This window comes from Mchenga conophoros, linkage group LG23, assembly GCF_057382185.1.
Source record: "Mchenga conophoros isolate Kocher_MC1m ecotype Shallow Benthic linkage group LG23, M_conophoros_male_GT1.1, whole genome shotgun sequence".
NCBI lineage: Eukaryota > Metazoa > Chordata > Actinopteri > Cichliformes > Cichlidae > Mchenga > Mchenga conophoros.
Genome location: NC_140547.1, coordinates 47,135,125 through 47,152,397, shown reverse-complemented (window position 1 = coordinate 47,152,397; position 17,273 = coordinate 47,135,125). Strand labels below are relative to the sequence as shown.

Here is a 17,273-nt window from a genome sequence, read left to right as displayed (position 1 = left end):
TGTGACACTAAATCACAGCATGAAAACTTCCTGCAAATATGTCACAGGCGATAAACGTTTCACATTAAAGGTGAATTTATTTTTCTGTCTCATGTTCAATAAACAGTGAGCTGGGAAAACTGAAGAACAGACTTCAGACGTTCCCTGCAGAGTTTCTGCTGCTCGGTCGTCTGCATGTTGCTGAGACTGAGCTGATGATGAAGCTGTGATGGGTTTATGGCACATTTGGTTCTGGAGAAGAGTTTTACTGCCGGTGCAGGTGAAATGATCAGAGGTTACAGCCTCTGGTTAAAGTGGAGGCAGCGATCAGGACGGCTGAGCAGCAGAGGTCTCGAGGGTCCTAAAGTGTAAAAGCATCAGTGTTAGTAACACAAAGATCACAGAATGGGATCATCCACACAACACTAACATCTAAATCCACGGCAGGAACTCTTCCAGTGTCCTGAAAAATCTGTGTGCACGATGCTGAGATTAAAATCTGTCTGCTCATCTTAATGCAATATTTACTAAAGTCTGGTAGAAGTTTTACTGATTTCCAGTCCACTTAGCAGACGTGTGGATAGGTGGTGGGTTGTAGAGCAGACTGAAAGCTTTAAGTTCATCCTCTGATTAAAAACTCAGACCCACAGATACAGGAAGTATAACCCTGGTGTAAGAAAGGAAACAGCAACACGGCAGCCATCTTTTTCCTCCCATGATGACCAGTGTCCCAGCAGAAGCTGGGGTTTGTTAGATCCTGTTCGATCCAGAGGAAACAGGCTAAAAGAGTCGATCAGGGGGGATCATGGTTTTATTATGTGCTCGTTATGATTGAAGCTCTGGTTGTGTGTTAGAGACAGAACCTGCAGATTCCTCCACTCTGCCTCCTCCTCTGCAGGAATCAGCCTCTTGGCTGGTTTTATTCACCAACGTGAATAAAATCATCAAACTAATCCAAGTTCATTGTGAAATGCCTGAAAATGGAGGAATAAATCTGTCAGTTACCGTATAAAGTTTGAGTTTGTCAGTGTTTTACACGGAGACGGTCGTCAGATGTTGAATGTTTAGCATGAATGTTCCACATCTGGAGAAACCTTCAAGATTAAAGCCAGTGAAAAGTGAAGAGTTTCTGCAGCAGCCGCACTTCCTGCAAATCTGTTCTTTCAAAATAAAGTGAAGAGTCTAAAATTATATTCACGACAGGTTTAAAGGTGAAGGTGGTCACATGGTTTTAGTGGAATGCCTACGTGGGCGCGTCTGAGTGATTTTGATTCAGATTCGTGCAGCGTGGAGCAGTAAACACTTGTTTTTGTTCATCTGGACTCATGAATGATTCCAGTTAGCACATTTCCAGCCAATGAAACGTGACTACAGATGAAGACAAACACATTTAAGCTGCCTGACTCTCGAGTGTGCACAGCAAAATCTCCAGTGTTAAATTAACACTGGAGAGTGTCTATATGGGTCCACACCTCTGAGTGTTAAATACAACACTGTTGAGTGTTAAATTAACACTTTTGACAGTGTTATATGTTTAAAAGTAACCTAGTCAGTTTTGAAGATTAACAAGATAAGAGATAAGATAAGATAGAACTTTATTAATCCCTCGGGTGGGTTCCTCTGGGAAATTCGATTTCCAAAAAAAGCACAGCAACGACCGAAGTTACAGTTACAGAATTGTTATATATATATATAAATATATATACACACACACACACACACACACACACACACACACACATATATATATAAATACAGAAACAAATATAAATAAAATATACAAAGGGGATAAATAGGATAAATAGGAATAAAAAATAAAAATACAAGTGAATTGCACATTTCAAGTCTTGAGTCTATTGCACTGTTGACTATTTACAAAAAGTATTGCACAAGGTATTGTACAGTGAGGTGAAGAGGCACTACAGCTTAGTTGTTCCCCCCTCCTTTGTCCTCCTGTTTCCCCTCCCTCTCCCCTCCAGAGAGGAGTTAAACAGTCTGATGGCGTGTGGGACAAAGGAGTTTTTAAGTCTGTTAGTTCTTGTCTTGGGGAGAAGCAACCTGTCACTGAACAGACTCTTCTGGTTGTTTATGGCCGTGTGCAGAGGATGCCTGGCATTGTCCATAATGTCCATCAGTTTCTTTAATGTCCTTTTCTCTGCCACTGTCACCAGAGTGTCCAGCTTCATGCCGACCACAGAGCTAGCCCTCCTGATCAATTTCTCCAGCCTGGAGAAATGGCTAACACTGAGCAGTGCTGATTTTCTAACACTGGAAAATAACTCAAAATGTTAGAAATATTCTACACCCCCCCCCCCCCCCCTCCCACTGTGAACATGAATTGAATATTCAGAAGACATTTGTTTAAATAGTTCTACAAATCGGAGCTGTTGGTGTGTCCTTGGATTGTGTGGTAATAATATTAGAGCCTGCAATCTTTCTTACTGAATCTCTACTATGAGTCATGTTACCTGAGATTAATTCTATGTTTACCTGTCAGCCTGGACGAATGTGCTGTGTGAAGGAAATTAAATTAAATCAGATCTGAACTGCATACAGTTAAGGAACCTGTTCATATTTGATTGAAATATGAACCAGTGATTTTTTTTGATTGCTGATTCCAAGAGAGTCTTTGTGGAAATCCTGTTTGGCTTTTTGTTATTTTAATTGTCTTTTTCTGTTTTCCAGAACAGTTCTCCACAGTCGCTGTCCACATGGGTCAGTGGGACCAAGAAGCACTCTGCTAATGTGGGACTCTGACCAGCAACATCCAGCAAGACCCAGACAGCGTTTTCTATCTCCCAGCTGGAGTTTTTGTTTGTCTGTGACTAGGGATGGGTATCGAAAACCGGTTCTTGTGGAGAACCGGTTCCCACTGTTTCAATTCCTTGGAACTGTTTGCCATTTTTGCAAACGATTCCCTTATCAATTCCAGTCGCCCCGAATGACGTCACCACATTGCGGAGCATCATTTACCTGGCAGGAAACACGGCGCCTAAGCGGCTCAAACGCTCAAAAGTTTGATTATACTTTACGAGAACGGATGACAACAGGGGAACTTGCAATACTTGCAAAGTGGATATTTCATTTAAGGGAGGAAACACTACGAATATGCAAAAGCATTTGCTCACAAAAGACGCGATGACCTTAAATGAATCTCGTGAATCTCAACCCAGCAGCAGCAGTAACGTTTGCACGTCCTCTCCCGTTAATGCGGCAGGTAAATAATCAACTAACAGTGCATATTATGTTAGCGCGATCTGCCTTATTACAAAACCTGCTATTACTGTGCATTTAGGTGACCATGATGAGAGAGACAGACAGAGTCTGGCTGGCTCAGGTGCTGGCAGTTGTTGCTGCAGTCTACCGGTGTCCTTTCAGGCCAGGATAGACGAAGCAGTGACTAAGTTTGTGGTAAAAGGTTTGCACCCATTTGCCACAGCAGATGCCCCTGATTTTCGGTAAGTGAATGTGTTTAATTGTAGGCAGGGTGTAATGGAGGAGGTCACTTTAAGAGGGATGGACTTGACCTCCTGACTATGAATGATGTAGATGATAAGGTGCTGACTCTATGAATCCACAATCTCAACAGGGTTGTCCGATAAGAACAGATGGCGTATCCACAAAATCCACTGCCACTCAGGTATCTGCCGTTCACTCATTTATTAACAAGAATCCGAAGCACACATCCATAATGTGAGTGAGGGGATTTAACAGGCTGTAAAATATGGCGTTATTTTTGTGCCACTATTCTGAGCGGACGTAAAAAAAAATTGCAGGTGCAAGTGTTGCATTTTGAGGAGAAATTTATTTTGAGCTTACAAAAGCTGAATTTGAGTGAACAAAATTCATTGCTGCGTGCAAAAAACGTATTTCAGTGTTTGCGCTTATCCATATACACACACAATAGCACCCCCTCTCGCTCAGTTTTTTCATATGCGCTTGCTCGCAATGTGTTGCTTGCGCTCACAACATTCTCTGCTTCGTAAGCTCAACTCTCTGTACACCGTTATAAGTGTGCCACAAAACCAACCAATCACAGACTTGGTTTCAAAAATTCTGATTGGCTCTTACGGTCTCCAATCAGCTGGCTAGCTACTGCTTTCCGGAAACACTGTCCGAAATGTAGCTAAATCCAGCTAAACTCTCTTAAACCCCAATTTGCGGATAATATCTTTAATCATTTTATTTTAAAATATATTATTTTTTTAAGACTATTGTTGGTGTAGTAGAATGTAGTTGCATCATACAACCATGCCAACTGACTAATTTTTCCAAATTATACTTGAGTAGCTCTCTTTTATGTCGTCGAATACTGAATAGCAGCAGGAAAAGAGCATGTCCCGGCCACATGTAAGTAATATAAAATCATTTTGTTAATTATTATTCGCTTGATAACTGACGTTAGCTAATTTGCAAACTATGCAAACTTGAAAAATGATGTACCTCATGTAGTTTGTTTTATGGGTTGTTTATTTTTGTCTGAGATACATCATTTCATTGTACTTGTCCATGTTCCTTGCTGCTTTTAACAGGACATACTGAGACAGCAAATGATGCATAGACTCCTCTCTAAACTGGAAGCTGCTTTAAACCAACAACCACTAAATCTGGATTATTTGGAGTTCTTGACTCGTCATGAGCTTGTTCTGTTTGAATCTTTCTCTCAGCAAATAGGCGGTCTGTCAGAGATTACAGAGGCTCTACAAAACGTTCATCATCTGGTTCAGTGTGAAATTAACATCAGCTCTGTGGCCATTATTGAACTGGAAACAGAAGTTGGTCTGGGACCTGGCCACCCCAAAATCGTACTAGAGAGAGAAAGACTCAAGAATTTGTTGGACATTCAGCTGCCAGTCAGCTGCATTGCTAAATGTCTTGGTGTTTCAAGAAGAACAATCTACAGGAGGATGCAAGAATTTGACTTGTCTGTGAGAGGAACATACAGCACAATGAATGACCAAGAGCTGGACAACATCATATCGGCTATCAAAAATCAGATGCCAAATGCTGGCTATCGAATGGTTCAAGGACATTTGGTTTCTATGGGTCTCCGTGTTCAGTGGTGGAGAATGATGGCCTCCATGCATCGAGTTGATGCTGTAGGGATCTTCAAACGGATCACAGAACTAGGCTGTGTTGTGCGAAGAAGCTACTCGGTGCGAGGCCCTCTCTCCCTGGTCCACATAGACACAAATCACAAGCTAATAAGGTAAAATACCCACTTATATAGCTCTAACACAAGTTGGGCAGAAAGATGCACGTTATACTTTAAATCTGCTTTAATCAACCTTATCTGATAGGTCTTTCAGTGTATTTATAATATTTTAAAAAGCACTTGATAGAGTAATATTAAGTAAAAGGAATACAGGATGTGTAACAAAACCAGCAATATTGTTAATTGTAAATTTTCTTGAGCAATTATTTACACTTTGTATATCGATATTTTCCATGATAACAAGCCTATCAACACATATGTTAAGTGCTCTGCATCTTCAAAGTTTGCCTCCTCATTATTATTCATACCCAGTAATGTGAAGTATGCTCATATCTACTATAACTGAACCAACCTGGTGCTCTTCATTTATGGAGGCTGTTGAGTCTGAATGTTGTGTATCTCGTGTTCTCTGGGCTTTGTCCTCAGTCTTTTCGCAGGATCAGAAAACAAAACCAGGAGGCGCGTAAATGTTTCTTCTCCATGATGTTTCTTCAAATGTTTCTTCTGGATGATGATAAGACTGTGACACGGGATGCCACCTTTGGTCTTGTGATGAAGCAAAGGTCAGGAAGAAGTGGGATTAACTGGTACCCACATCTGAGAAGGATGTACAGGGGCACCTGCAGCCAAATCCAAGCTTCAGGTTAGTTGTAGTTGCAGAACGCTATAGACTGAGACAGCTGAGGCATCAAATGTTTGATTAAACGGACGAACAAGAGAAGTTTCTTCCCCATAATTATCACTTCTTTGTCACGGCGGGGTGCGCCGGTGTGTAATGGAAACAGGACCCAAAAGCAGATGAGGACGAGGAGTTGAAGGTTGAACAGAAAAAGTGATCCTTTATTAGATGACGGCAGAAGTAAACCAGGAAACCAAAGTAAACTGACAAGACACTAAGAAACAAAATACTAAACGGTACTGAGACCAAAAACTATAACTATGACTGAGGTGGAAATAAACAGGCTAAGACTATGACTAACGTGGAAATAACAGACGAAAACTAGACCTATGACTGAGGTGAGGTAAACAGACGACCCGACAATGACATGCAGAAAACAGAGGGCTTAAATACATACATGAGGTGATCAGGGGAAGTGGAGACACATGGGGGAAACAGCTGACTGACATAAACCTAAATGACAGGACCAGGAGGAGGAAAGCTAAATACAATGAACAAAGAACACATGACACTGTCAGAATAAAACGGGAAATACTAAAACTAGACATGACAACACAACTTAACAGACCTAATACGTGAAGAATAATACAAGAACCCAAAACATAGAAAACCAAGGGAACAATAATAAATAACAGCTTAAACTAAAGCTAGATAGGAAATGACACAAAACTAATCACATATCAAAATGAGACAAATACAAAAATGAACTCAGAGCGCTGGGTCAGAGACCCAGCCTGTGACATTCTTAAAATCTGTAGCAACTTCAAGTCTGTCAGCGTGCTGAGCATGCTCAGAATGTGACAATATATTTTTGTTCAATATTTAATTTCTTTCAGTTGCAATTGTTAAATGAAAAAAAAATAAAAAATATATTCTTATAATTTAGCAAACTAATTTATCAAAAAAAATATACATATATCTGTATTAGTTTTAATAAATTAATTTGACACCTGTATTGAAAATACCATATTGTATTCATACAGAATCAGTTTGGTATCATTGTTTGTCTGATTGTTGAAACTAAGAGCTGCTTTGATCTGTTAAGATCTAAAGTATCCAAAGTTGAGCTCTGATGTTTCTTCACCCTTGTGTGTGTGATATGTGATTCCTACATGCTGGCAGAGCAGAGCGGCAGTTTGTGCTCACAGATGGTGACGGTGTGGAGAGACGGTGGTGTTTCCTCAGAAGAACCAGCAGAGTCACTTGCTGACTGATGTTCGTCTGCACTGCACAGAGGAAATCAACTGACCGAGGTTTGTCCAGTGACGTGTTATGAAATGTATATTTTGGTTTTATGCTTACAGTTATGATTTTCTTGACAGAGGCTCTGCAGAGGTTAGACAAAGCAGAGAAAGAATGTGCTTTACATTTTACTGTGATTTATTGAGATATTTGTTGCCTGATGTTCAGCAGGAATGGAGAAATAGAATCAAAGGGAGATGTTTTTGCTGTTTTTGTAATGATGTAAGTAAATCTTCAATATTATTTATTTGCTTGGTTATATTAGGAGTGTTTCTGAGTGAGGGCGGAGGAGTCATCATCCAGGTAAAGTGACGTGGATCAGTGGATACACTTGTCTCCCCTTTAAAGGAGACGATCCAAGTCATCCTTAAATGTTAGTGCTTTCAAATACACAAACATTTTTAAAGGACAAAAATGAACATCCAACTTTGACTGTAATACAAAATAAATCTTTGCATGTGTGTTTTCAAACTCTCAGATGGGCAGCATATCAGTCTTGGACTGTGTAACCTGCCGGAGCAGCACTGAATGACCACCACACATGAGCATGTTCCTGCAACATTCAGCATCTGATCCTTCATCTGTGTGCTTCTGCTTTTGGTAAGTAGAGTTACCCAACTCCAGTAACTCTAAACACATGCCATCCATTTCTGACGGCCTGGTTACTTCCTGTCAGTTACTTTAGAAACCATGTGGTCACCTGACCTAACACTGTTTCTTCTTCTTCCCCTTAATGTTCAAGTGTCACGTGTCAAACAGCTGGAGAGGAAACTACACCAGTGTACTGGGATGTTTCACCAACACGTGCCAGATGCTGTTCCTTCATGGTGACATCACCAGAGACAGCCCCACCCACCTCAGGACCTCGCCATTGATCATGATGATTATAATGATGACAGCGAGCGGAACTAAGACTGTAAAAATCCACGACCAGAATGTTTCTTTCTAATTATGAATGAATACTGAGAGCCTCTTTCTGTGTTTTGTCTGTTTTGGGGTTGTTTTTTTTACCTCATTTGTTTCTAACAAAGTTCACAAACTCACACAGTTTACATTCTGTATGTTTCCATCTTTACCAGCCACACTCTAACTGCATTTAAGAAAATAATCCTTAGAAATCGTCGTTTTTCTCTTTTGTAATTGATGACAATTCAGTGAATATACTGCGCTGCTTCCTTCTATTGCGTCACACATTGCTTTAAGTTTTTCAGTGTCCAGTTATTTTTTACTGCTGTTTGAATTCTCTGTATGTTTGACCCTGTAGTCTGTTTGATGGACTGCTTGTCTTCCTGTTTGTTACCGCCGCCTGTTTTTTAATAAAGATTTGGATTTCTGACTTCAACACAGCCTCTGCGTGTCCTCCCTTTGTGTCCTCTTCCTCTGTGAATGTGTTGCATGTGTCACAGATTCCTTTTATTAACAGCTTTCCCACAGTGAGTTGCATCAGCATTCATTCACAGCACATTTCAGAAGGATTCAGATTAATACAGTGATCTTACAGTCAGAATGATCCTGACAGAGTGCCACTGTAAATGATCTTTCATCAGGTACATTTTAAAGTTCAGTATTTCAAAGCAGGAGTTATGAAGAATCATGCTGGCATTAGGACTAATAATATGTACTTAAAGTCAAAGTTTTTTAATTATGCTAGAATATTGGAAGACAATCAACTTTTAGTGTTTTCCGCATATTAATTATTCTGAAATAGAGATGGTGAGCCTAACTGTACAGAAGCACTAAACAACTGACACTCTAACAGACATCATTGGCCTGAGCCGTCATGCACAGTGAGTCTGATCCTTTGCTGTGAGAGTCTGACAAGCATGTTTCTGGTCAGTTTGGAAGAAATAATATCCCAATGTTGATCTTTTTTTTCAATATTCCTTCTCTTTTACAATATAAACTGTGATCAAAGGTACTTATGTTCACAGCATGTAATAATACTGACAGTCCAGGGCATTGTGGTCTGTTGAGCTAGGGTTAGGGTTAGGGTTAGCAATTCAGACATATGTAATCAATATTAAACGTCTCTGACGTGGGCCACTGTGTTGGGAAATCCATACCAGGCTGGAAGGAGTCAAGGTAGGTGAGCATCCACGAGAAGACAGCAGATGCATCCTACTGACAGGACCAGGAGACTCCAGAAACCGAGCATCTTCTCTTCAGTGCCATCCTCTCCTGTCACCCTCTCTGCCCGCAGCTGAGTATGGAGTAGATAAGGGCGCAGAGAAACCCTTATTACTAATTTGTATTATAATTCAGTTTTCATGAAATATTCATATTCAGTATTGGTCCTTTTATATTAATAACCACGTATCCACCCAGGCTCATGGTGGGGCAGGGCTCTGTCCTGGGATGCTTGAGTACAAGGTAATGTACACCCTGACCAGGTATCCAGTCTGCCAGAATTGTTTTCAATATTTGGTTCAAAAACATGAGTGACAACAAAAATCCAACTAGGATTCTTGCATATGATGAATGAAGTCTGTCTTTGACTGTATTGTCCAGCTGATCCATCAAACCCCCAGCAGGTGAACCTTATTCATGACATAACACGGCAACAATGTAAAAAATGAAACAGCAACAGTCTAAATGTAAAGTGCATTCTAAACTCCTCTTCAATAAATCATGTGCAAAGAGTCATTCAGGACTGTAAAACGTGAACTACAGAACCCAGAGTCTTCATCATTAAATCTCTGGTTGCTTCATTTTTCTATCCTATATCAGATACTTTAAGGTTAGGTTAGGTGAAGTTGCATTCTCATGGTGAGGCAAAGTGCTTTATGTGTGTGTGTGCGTGTCATGAACGGCTATAAAAGGCCTATAATTAAAGAACAAAGTGGGGTTTGAGTTCGAGTTGCGGCAGACTGTCACTACTTGTAAGTGGAACGCGGCCTTCCTGTGGCGGACAGCTAATAACAGGAATCGGACGCGGTCCACCCAAGTCCACAGCAACCACCATAGCAACCACCTAGCATGACCTTAAAAACACATTCTGTCTTCATAACGATCAAAAACATGAAATGATTTGCAAAGTGTGAAAGTGTTACAGCTGCAGAGAGCTATGGCGGTATCTTTGGAAGCTGTTTACATAGCTAATAATATACGATGTAACCATGGAGACAGTCAGTCACGTGAGCTAGCGGTGCATGTTTACTACAGTGAATAAGGTGATTGCGTGCACAGCGTCCACACGCTGCAGAGGGTAAAGACATTACTTCAATATTGTTTTATATTGATGTATATTTGCCTTCTGTTGACCATCACCTCAGGTTCACATCACAGTTTCAGCAGACAGATGCACACTGTCTAAATATCAACACATTCAAAAACTCATGTCTCAGAAATAAGCACAGCTGTTCATGTTTGTCATTAGAGTTTTATTTGTAAGAAAATTATGAACTTCATATTGTGCATCAAATAAAAGAACATTTCACAACTCTGAGTCAACAGAAACAGGAAACAGAAATGTCTCTAATGTAGACATGTACAGTGTAGTGTAAGCATTAAAAGATCATAAAGGAAACACTAACATTCATGTGAAACTAATTGTAATAAAAAAAATGAACAGGTGGTTTATAGATGTAAAAGAAAGAATCTGAAAACAACACTTTTTTGGTCTAAGTGATCAAAGTAGAAAACAGAACTGATGTTCAAGAACAAACCGTAGCTGCACTAATATTACACATCTCCATTGTTGTGGTGAACAGACATGTTGCTTTTAAAACCACATGCAGTGTGTGACCGTGACTGTTCACTGAGACCATGAACGCCACTTCGCTGAAGCCTTCGCCTTCTTCTTCTTCTTCTAAATTGGAAGCAGAAGGAGCACGAGCTGCTTTGATCTACTGAAAGGAAAAAGCAGAACATCTGAGCTGAAACCAGTCAGCTGAAACCAGTAAGACAGGAACAAATTCAATGCAGTGTCTCACGTATCTTAGCCTGTTACAACTGTTGATACAAGCTAAATACGGTTAACACACAGTGTCAGGGAGCTCCAGTGTGGGAACTAGTGGCTTTAGGTTTGTAGTCATTTAACTTTCATCCATTCATTCATTTAATTCAGGAAGAAGAAATGTCAGGTTGGTGCAGGCTGGTTACATTTGGTCCCATGCTGTCTTTAACTAAATGACTTGGTTCACTTTATGGCTGGGCTGTATGTGGGGTTATATCATGTTATTTGGGCAGGAGTACCTGTCCCCTGTTAGACTTAGAAAGTTTCTCCATAAGTAGAGTTTCTAACTCTTATAGCACATCTGTGGCTGACAGCTTTTTGGTGGCTCTTTTCTCTTTGTGCTGAATATCAACACTGAGATTTCTTAGACTGTAAGCTTTACTTCAGCACAACCAGTTGTAGAAGCTGCCACTCCAAATGTCTTTTGATAACAAGAAAAAAATACCTTTTCAGTCCACGGCCTGAAGTTCTTCTCTGACATCTTCTGCCATCAGCTTTGTCTGCTGGTTTGAAGACAATAAACCACAAAAAAGATGATTTAGTCACTTTGTCTGTGTCATGCAGCTCGAATGTGTCGTGTAACGATGTTGAATAGCCGTCGTTATCCTTCTGCTGTGTCAGTAGGATTGTACTGTACAGCATCTCATTGATATGTGAGGAATGCTAATGTAACACGATAACAGACTTACATCATTAAAACATAAAGGACAGGAGATATTTAGATATTTTTATATTTATATTACATTTTATAGCTGACGGATATTACTAAATAGATAGAATTTACTAAATAGCTGGATGAACATGAAAAATATGTCTATAATAACAAATGACCATGAGAGCCAGTAGAATTAATTCAACTGGACACTCAAACGACGTCCTTAAATGCTCTTTAAGTGGCAGAACAAACGAACAAACACTTAATCGCTTACTTGAGATGAAATCTGCTCAGCTACTTTGAAAACAGCTTCTAACTGGTTCCTCCTTTAACAGGAGGTTTTTCAGACTACATGTAGCTGTCCTCTATGTCAGCTCACACATTTACATTTATGTCACACTTATTTCTGCTTTCCCATTTTATAATTATTACTTACATTTTGATTAGATACCTTCAGTTTGTAAATGATCAGATTACATAATTGGAATACAATGTATCCAATTCAGGGTTGCGGGAGGATGAAGCCTATCCCAGCTGATACAGGACAAAGACAGGCTGCCAGTTTATTGCAGGGCTAACACGATATGTGTAACAGAAAATCCACTTAAATGTTTGATATTTCTTATAATAATCATAATTATGACTATTATTTAAAGGTTTCTTTATAAATACATTTTGATTTTTTATAACCTCTAAAATATAAACCTGAGCTGTTAAATTCTGACCTCTGACCTCACTGCAGCTCCTTCTTGGAAGTACGTCTGCTTCTTGTCTTCCCCCAGTGTTGACCGCCTGCCCTTGATATCACGTACTGTACCTGAGGAACAGAAAAGGACAAACACTTGCCTTCATTTAAGAAGTACATTCATACAGAGGTAATCTATGGAATCACACTAGTTCACCCTTTGGGAGAAATCAGTTCCTGTGAAACATTTCTGTATATGAACATCATGTGGAGAATGAATGAAATGAGTTCTTCAGGTGACTCAGCAGTCCCACACTGACAATTGAAATCTAGTTAAACTATTAAGCATATTTGCTCTTCTGAAATCTGTGTTAAACAACAACATAAATTAGTAACAAAAATACAGCTGAGTAGAGGCTTTACAAACCACCAGCAGCCATAATGCTAAATTTTAATCTTCAAATGTTTCTGAGGCGTCTTCAACCTGCTTTTAACACATTAAAGTCCCACAGTCAGTGCAGCACTGGTGTCAAGCCAGCCTCCAATTCGAGACTTGCAGTCAAGCCAGCCTCCAGTTTGTTTTACGTTCCCTGTGTATTCAAAGTATTACGGGAATGGATGTGGAAACCGGATTTCAAAATAAAAGCCAACTTCGAGTGAATTAACAGATATGGTTTTTTTTGTTTTTTTTGTTTTTTCTACTTTCTTTTCTTTCTATTTTTACTGCACTTTACATACGTCAACATGTCAAACTTTGCAATCTATCTAAAAAGAAACCAATTCAAAGCACGGGCATGGAGGACTTCCTGGAAAGTTAGCTGGGAATTTTTTGGCTTCAATTTCACACATATTTGAAGTGCTTTGAGGAAGTTGTGCATTTACTGTCTTTTAAGTAACTCACTCTTGGGATCCGCTTGAATGTATGCTAGTTTCTTTCCTAATTAAATCATGTGAATGTCACCTTGTGGCTTGGTATTCTCAGCAAAACCATGCAGGTAGGTGTTGTGGAAAGGACAGAGAGGAGCAGCATTATAAACAGTAGTTGCTGTAAAAGGTGGTGTTTGGCAGGTGAGTCAGTGGCTCCTAATATAGAGCCAAGTAGTAGTTGTGGGTGTTAAGTGTTGGAGGTGTGACTGGACTTTTTTTTTTTTTCTTTTTTGCCTGTCCCGTTTGGCTCTTTTGCCATCAGAATTATTGTCTAAAGGCAAAGAAAGATGCTCAACGGATTTACTTTACCAAATTGACCATCCCAGCCTTGCCGTAATGGTCCATTTGATTCACCTTTTATTGTTTATTTTATTTTCACTTGCTGAATACGGGACAGACTTGACTGGGGGAAAGAAGGGGAGAAAGAAAGAGGGAAAGAGAAACAGCTGAGAAGAGGGACGGGGGAGAAGGGCAAAAAAACAAAAACCAACAGAATGGGCAGAAAAAGAAAAAAAAATGCATCTAATTAACAATTAACAGATATGTTAAGAACATAATAACATATAATTTAGGCTTTTTTATTTTATTTTACAAACTCTAATGAACGATCTATATGACACAGCCTTGTACCCTAATTGTGCCCTGTCACTATCAAGGCCATCTTAGTTTGGATTTCAAAGTAAAAGCCCTGTGAATCTTCATTTTTGAACTACTCTTTCAATGACTTCATAATGCTCTGAAAAGCAAAAGTCGTATTTCCAAATACTATTTGAACTTTGTATCAACACTTTCCAACCGCAGTCTTTTTCACAGTGATACCATATCAATATCAAGTCAGTCTGATTTTGCTTTTCATAGTAATGGCCCTTTGAAATTGCCGATATTTGACTTAATCTTCTAACGATTCAAAATGCTCTAAAATGAAAAATTCTTGTTTCCACAGGGTAATTCCACTTTAGATCAACAGTATACAACCCCACAGTGATACCATATCAATATCAAGTAATTCTGATTTTGCTTTCAAAAATAAAAGCCCTTTCAAATTGTCCATAATTGACCTAACTTTTAGTGATTTCAAAATGCTCTAAAATGGAAAGTTCCTGTTTCCACAGGGTAATTCCACCTTAGAATTATTCTGAAATGTTTTTTTATTCTTTCTGTTACTCACATTTATGTTTTGATGTGCAATGGTGTTAGTTTGAATGACATCTCCAAGGCCCTTTAATTTATAATTGTCTTTTTGGTTTTTTCTTTTTACTTTGTTTGTCAAGTATTCACCACATTTAAAACCCACAAAAAAAAGACAATAGTTAACTTTAAAATTAGTACAGAGGTGGACAATAAACTCAGCTGTGGTGTCTTTCGTCTTATGCAGTCAGAGAGATTATTGAATGTTTGGGTGGATGTATTTTCCTCTGTGGTGGGTTACGATGTGCGCCCACCACCCAAGGCTCCGTGGGGCTTGGTGGTGGTGCTAATGTAGGCCCCCGTCCGGATGGGCCTTTGTGGCTTCCAGGGGTGCCTACTTGGGTCAGCGGGGGACCTGGCCCCACGAGAGAGTACTTTGCCTTCACTTCCCTCCCCTCCTCATCCCCACTCCATCACACCGCCACACATGCAGGGCTTTGGGGTACAGTTGTTTCACTGAGGTGGGTGTGAGACATTCCTGCTGTGTCCCCTTCCGACCACCTGTACCTCAATTTTATTCCACAATCTATACATCAACATCACTTGTGCTGGGCATGCTGAATGGCGTCCAAGGGATGGTCTGTGTATTCAACCTCTCCTAAGTTGCCGGTGCCCACGTCTCAATTTTAAATACATGTAGATGGTAATGTTTCTTGGCAGGGGCCGTGCTGACACCAATATTTATTCTCTACTGTTACTTATACTTATCTAGGTTGTGGATGTGATACTTGCTGTTGTGTATTGTGTTATATTTTTGCTTGTTTTCTTTTCTGTTTTTTTCTTCCAGTAGGTAATCCAATGGAATTTACTGTCTTGTGTCACCGTCCCACATCCCCTCTGTTTTTCCTCATCTTTTGAACGTCTCTTGTCTAAGTCTTAATATTTCCTATCAACCACTTATGTGTATTCCTTTGATAATAACTGCAAATTTAAATTTTACAATAAAATGATTGAATAAATAGAGATATTTTAAAATTTTAATCAAGTGGAGCAATATTGCAAAGCCATAATAGTCCACTTGAAAAAAACAAAATCTGTTGGAGAGCCTATACCGCCCACTACTGGACATGCGAGCTTTGAGTGTCTGACTCTGTCGACATTCCAAAAACTAGAGGTGAAAACATGTCATTTTGAACATAAAAGTCTTGTGCAGAAAAAATGCCGAAGAAGGAGAAGGGGTGAGTTCGTTTTTTAAGTATAAACTTTAAATATTAACTTTTAAAATTTGCTAACAAAGTAGTTCATCTCCAATTACATGTAATTGAGTAATCAAGTCTTGTAGCTAGGGATGGGTACCGGTGTCCGGTGCCATAAACGGTAGTAACCAGACCGAAAAGCAGCGCACATTTCGGTGCTTTATTTCAGTGCTTTTTTTTCCTGAGCTGTGATACACTTCTAGCCAATCATTTTATGTTTCTGAGGATAGTAGGCGGGTCCAGGTACGTACGTTCTTTTAGAGCAGAGCTACAGATTAAAAATGCCCAAGATGAAGCGGTCAAAAGTCTGGCTGTACTTCACAGCAAAATATGCAAACTCAGCAGCCTGCAACAAGTGCTTTAAGCTGATACTGTGATACTGTCAAAGGAGGTAACACCTCGAATCTGATGAAACACCTGGCGACGCATAGCGTTTTTTTTTTAAAGCCGAGAAATGCGCCATATTTGATAACTTGCTGCGAGACCTCACACCGAGCGCATCTACTGCGGGTGTGGTGCCTGTTATCAGACCCGGATTTAGCAACATCCCCAAAAACCCGAAGAGGAGAGTCCTGGCCCCTAGCCCTGCCAGTGTAGCAGAAATGATGAGGATGATGATGCAGCAGCAGCCGTTCTTCTCTGCGTGAGTAGCGTAATGTTGTTCGTGTGTAATTTACTTTGAGTAGGCTAACCACGTTATTACATTAATGCATGTAAGGTGAACTAGCAAACATCATCATAGCTACATGCGGCTGTCTTCGTGTTTGATGGCAGATACTCCCTTCACCCTGGCCAAAAAGGCTAAAATGACCAAAGAAAAAGTGGAAAACAGCTAAACATGAGAGGATTTTGGACAAAGTTTGTGTTTTTTCCATTGTTTAAGCACTGCTTCCAGCCAAGAGTGATACCATATATGCCCCATAGCTGTAGAAAAGGCTAACATTGTTATCTTTTTACAAAAAACCAGCTGAACATGAGAGGTTTTTGGACCAATTTTGTGTTCTCCATTCTTTAAGCACCGTTTGAGCACCGGCACCGTTTCAAAAGTACCGATTTGGCACCGGTATTGGATAAAACCTAAACGATACCCATCCCTACTTGTAGCCTAGCCTAAGATATTAGCTAGTCTATTTCTGATTGTAAAAATGTCTTTTTTCTTAAAATTACATTTATTTCACCATATTATTACTGGGGTTTTTTTTCGATAACAGGCTTCGCTATGAGCAAAAACAAAAAAAGATTTGCGCACAGGACTCAGGCAAAGTTGTAGCATACGGCAGAAATTAATTAACACGTGTTCTATAACAGGCACATCTGTTGCTAACAGGCAATGGCTTTTTAACATCAAGTGCTGCACATTTTCTTCAGGGGCATTGCATTTCACAAAAACATGTTCAAATAGTACTTGAATAGAAACAAAGTTGATAGTTTTGTAATTAGTGGCACCGATTTAAAATTGTTCTCAATTCATTGAGAATATTATACATATTCTTTATAAAATGTTATGATTTCAATGATATAAATGACAATGTAATGATTTCTTTTTTACACT

The 17,273-nt window shown here is 39.6% G+C and overlaps 2 protein-coding genes and 3 long non-coding RNA genes across 6 annotated transcripts in view; 3 read left to right on the top strand and 2 right to left on the bottom strand.

Moving 5' to 3' along the window:
- Positions 1-17,273, bottom strand: part of LOC146548168 (ribonuclease inhibitor-like) — a 343,680-nt gene that overhangs the window by 286,652 nt on the left and 39,755 nt on the right. The gene's annotated exons all lie outside the window — the stretch shown is intronic.
- Positions 2,307-3,698, top strand: LOC146548174 (uncharacterized). The gene is made up of 3 exons (XR_014890899.1): positions 2,307-3,196; positions 3,275-3,437; positions 3,569-3,698. It is a non-coding gene; the product is annotated as an uncharacterized LOC146548174 (long non-coding RNA).
- On the top strand, positions 4,350-5,252 carry LOC146548173 (uncharacterized). The gene has a single exon (XM_085266295.1). The coding sequence runs from the start codon at positions 4,530-4,532 to the stop codon at positions 5,190-5,192; it is 663 nt and encodes a 220-aa protein (XP_085122421.1). The 5' UTR covers positions 4,350-4,529; the 3' UTR covers positions 5,193-5,252.
- LOC146548172 (uncharacterized) lies at positions 5,472-8,422 on the top strand. 2 transcript variants are annotated; one of them, XR_014890897.1, is made up of 5 exons: positions 5,472-5,837; positions 7,001-7,126; positions 7,381-7,488; positions 7,594-7,715; positions 7,858-8,422. It is a non-coding gene; the product is annotated as an uncharacterized LOC146548172 (long non-coding RNA). The 2 variants fall into 2 exon arrangements; XR_014890896.1 differs by having other exon boundaries at positions 6,996-7,126; positions 7,858-8,421.
- Positions 10,499-12,062, bottom strand: LOC146548171 (uncharacterized). Its single transcript, XR_014890902.1, has 3 exons — positions 12,000-12,062; positions 11,516-11,573; positions 10,499-10,963 (listed from the first exon to the last, which is right to left on the bottom strand). It is a non-coding gene; the product is annotated as an uncharacterized LOC146548171 (long non-coding RNA).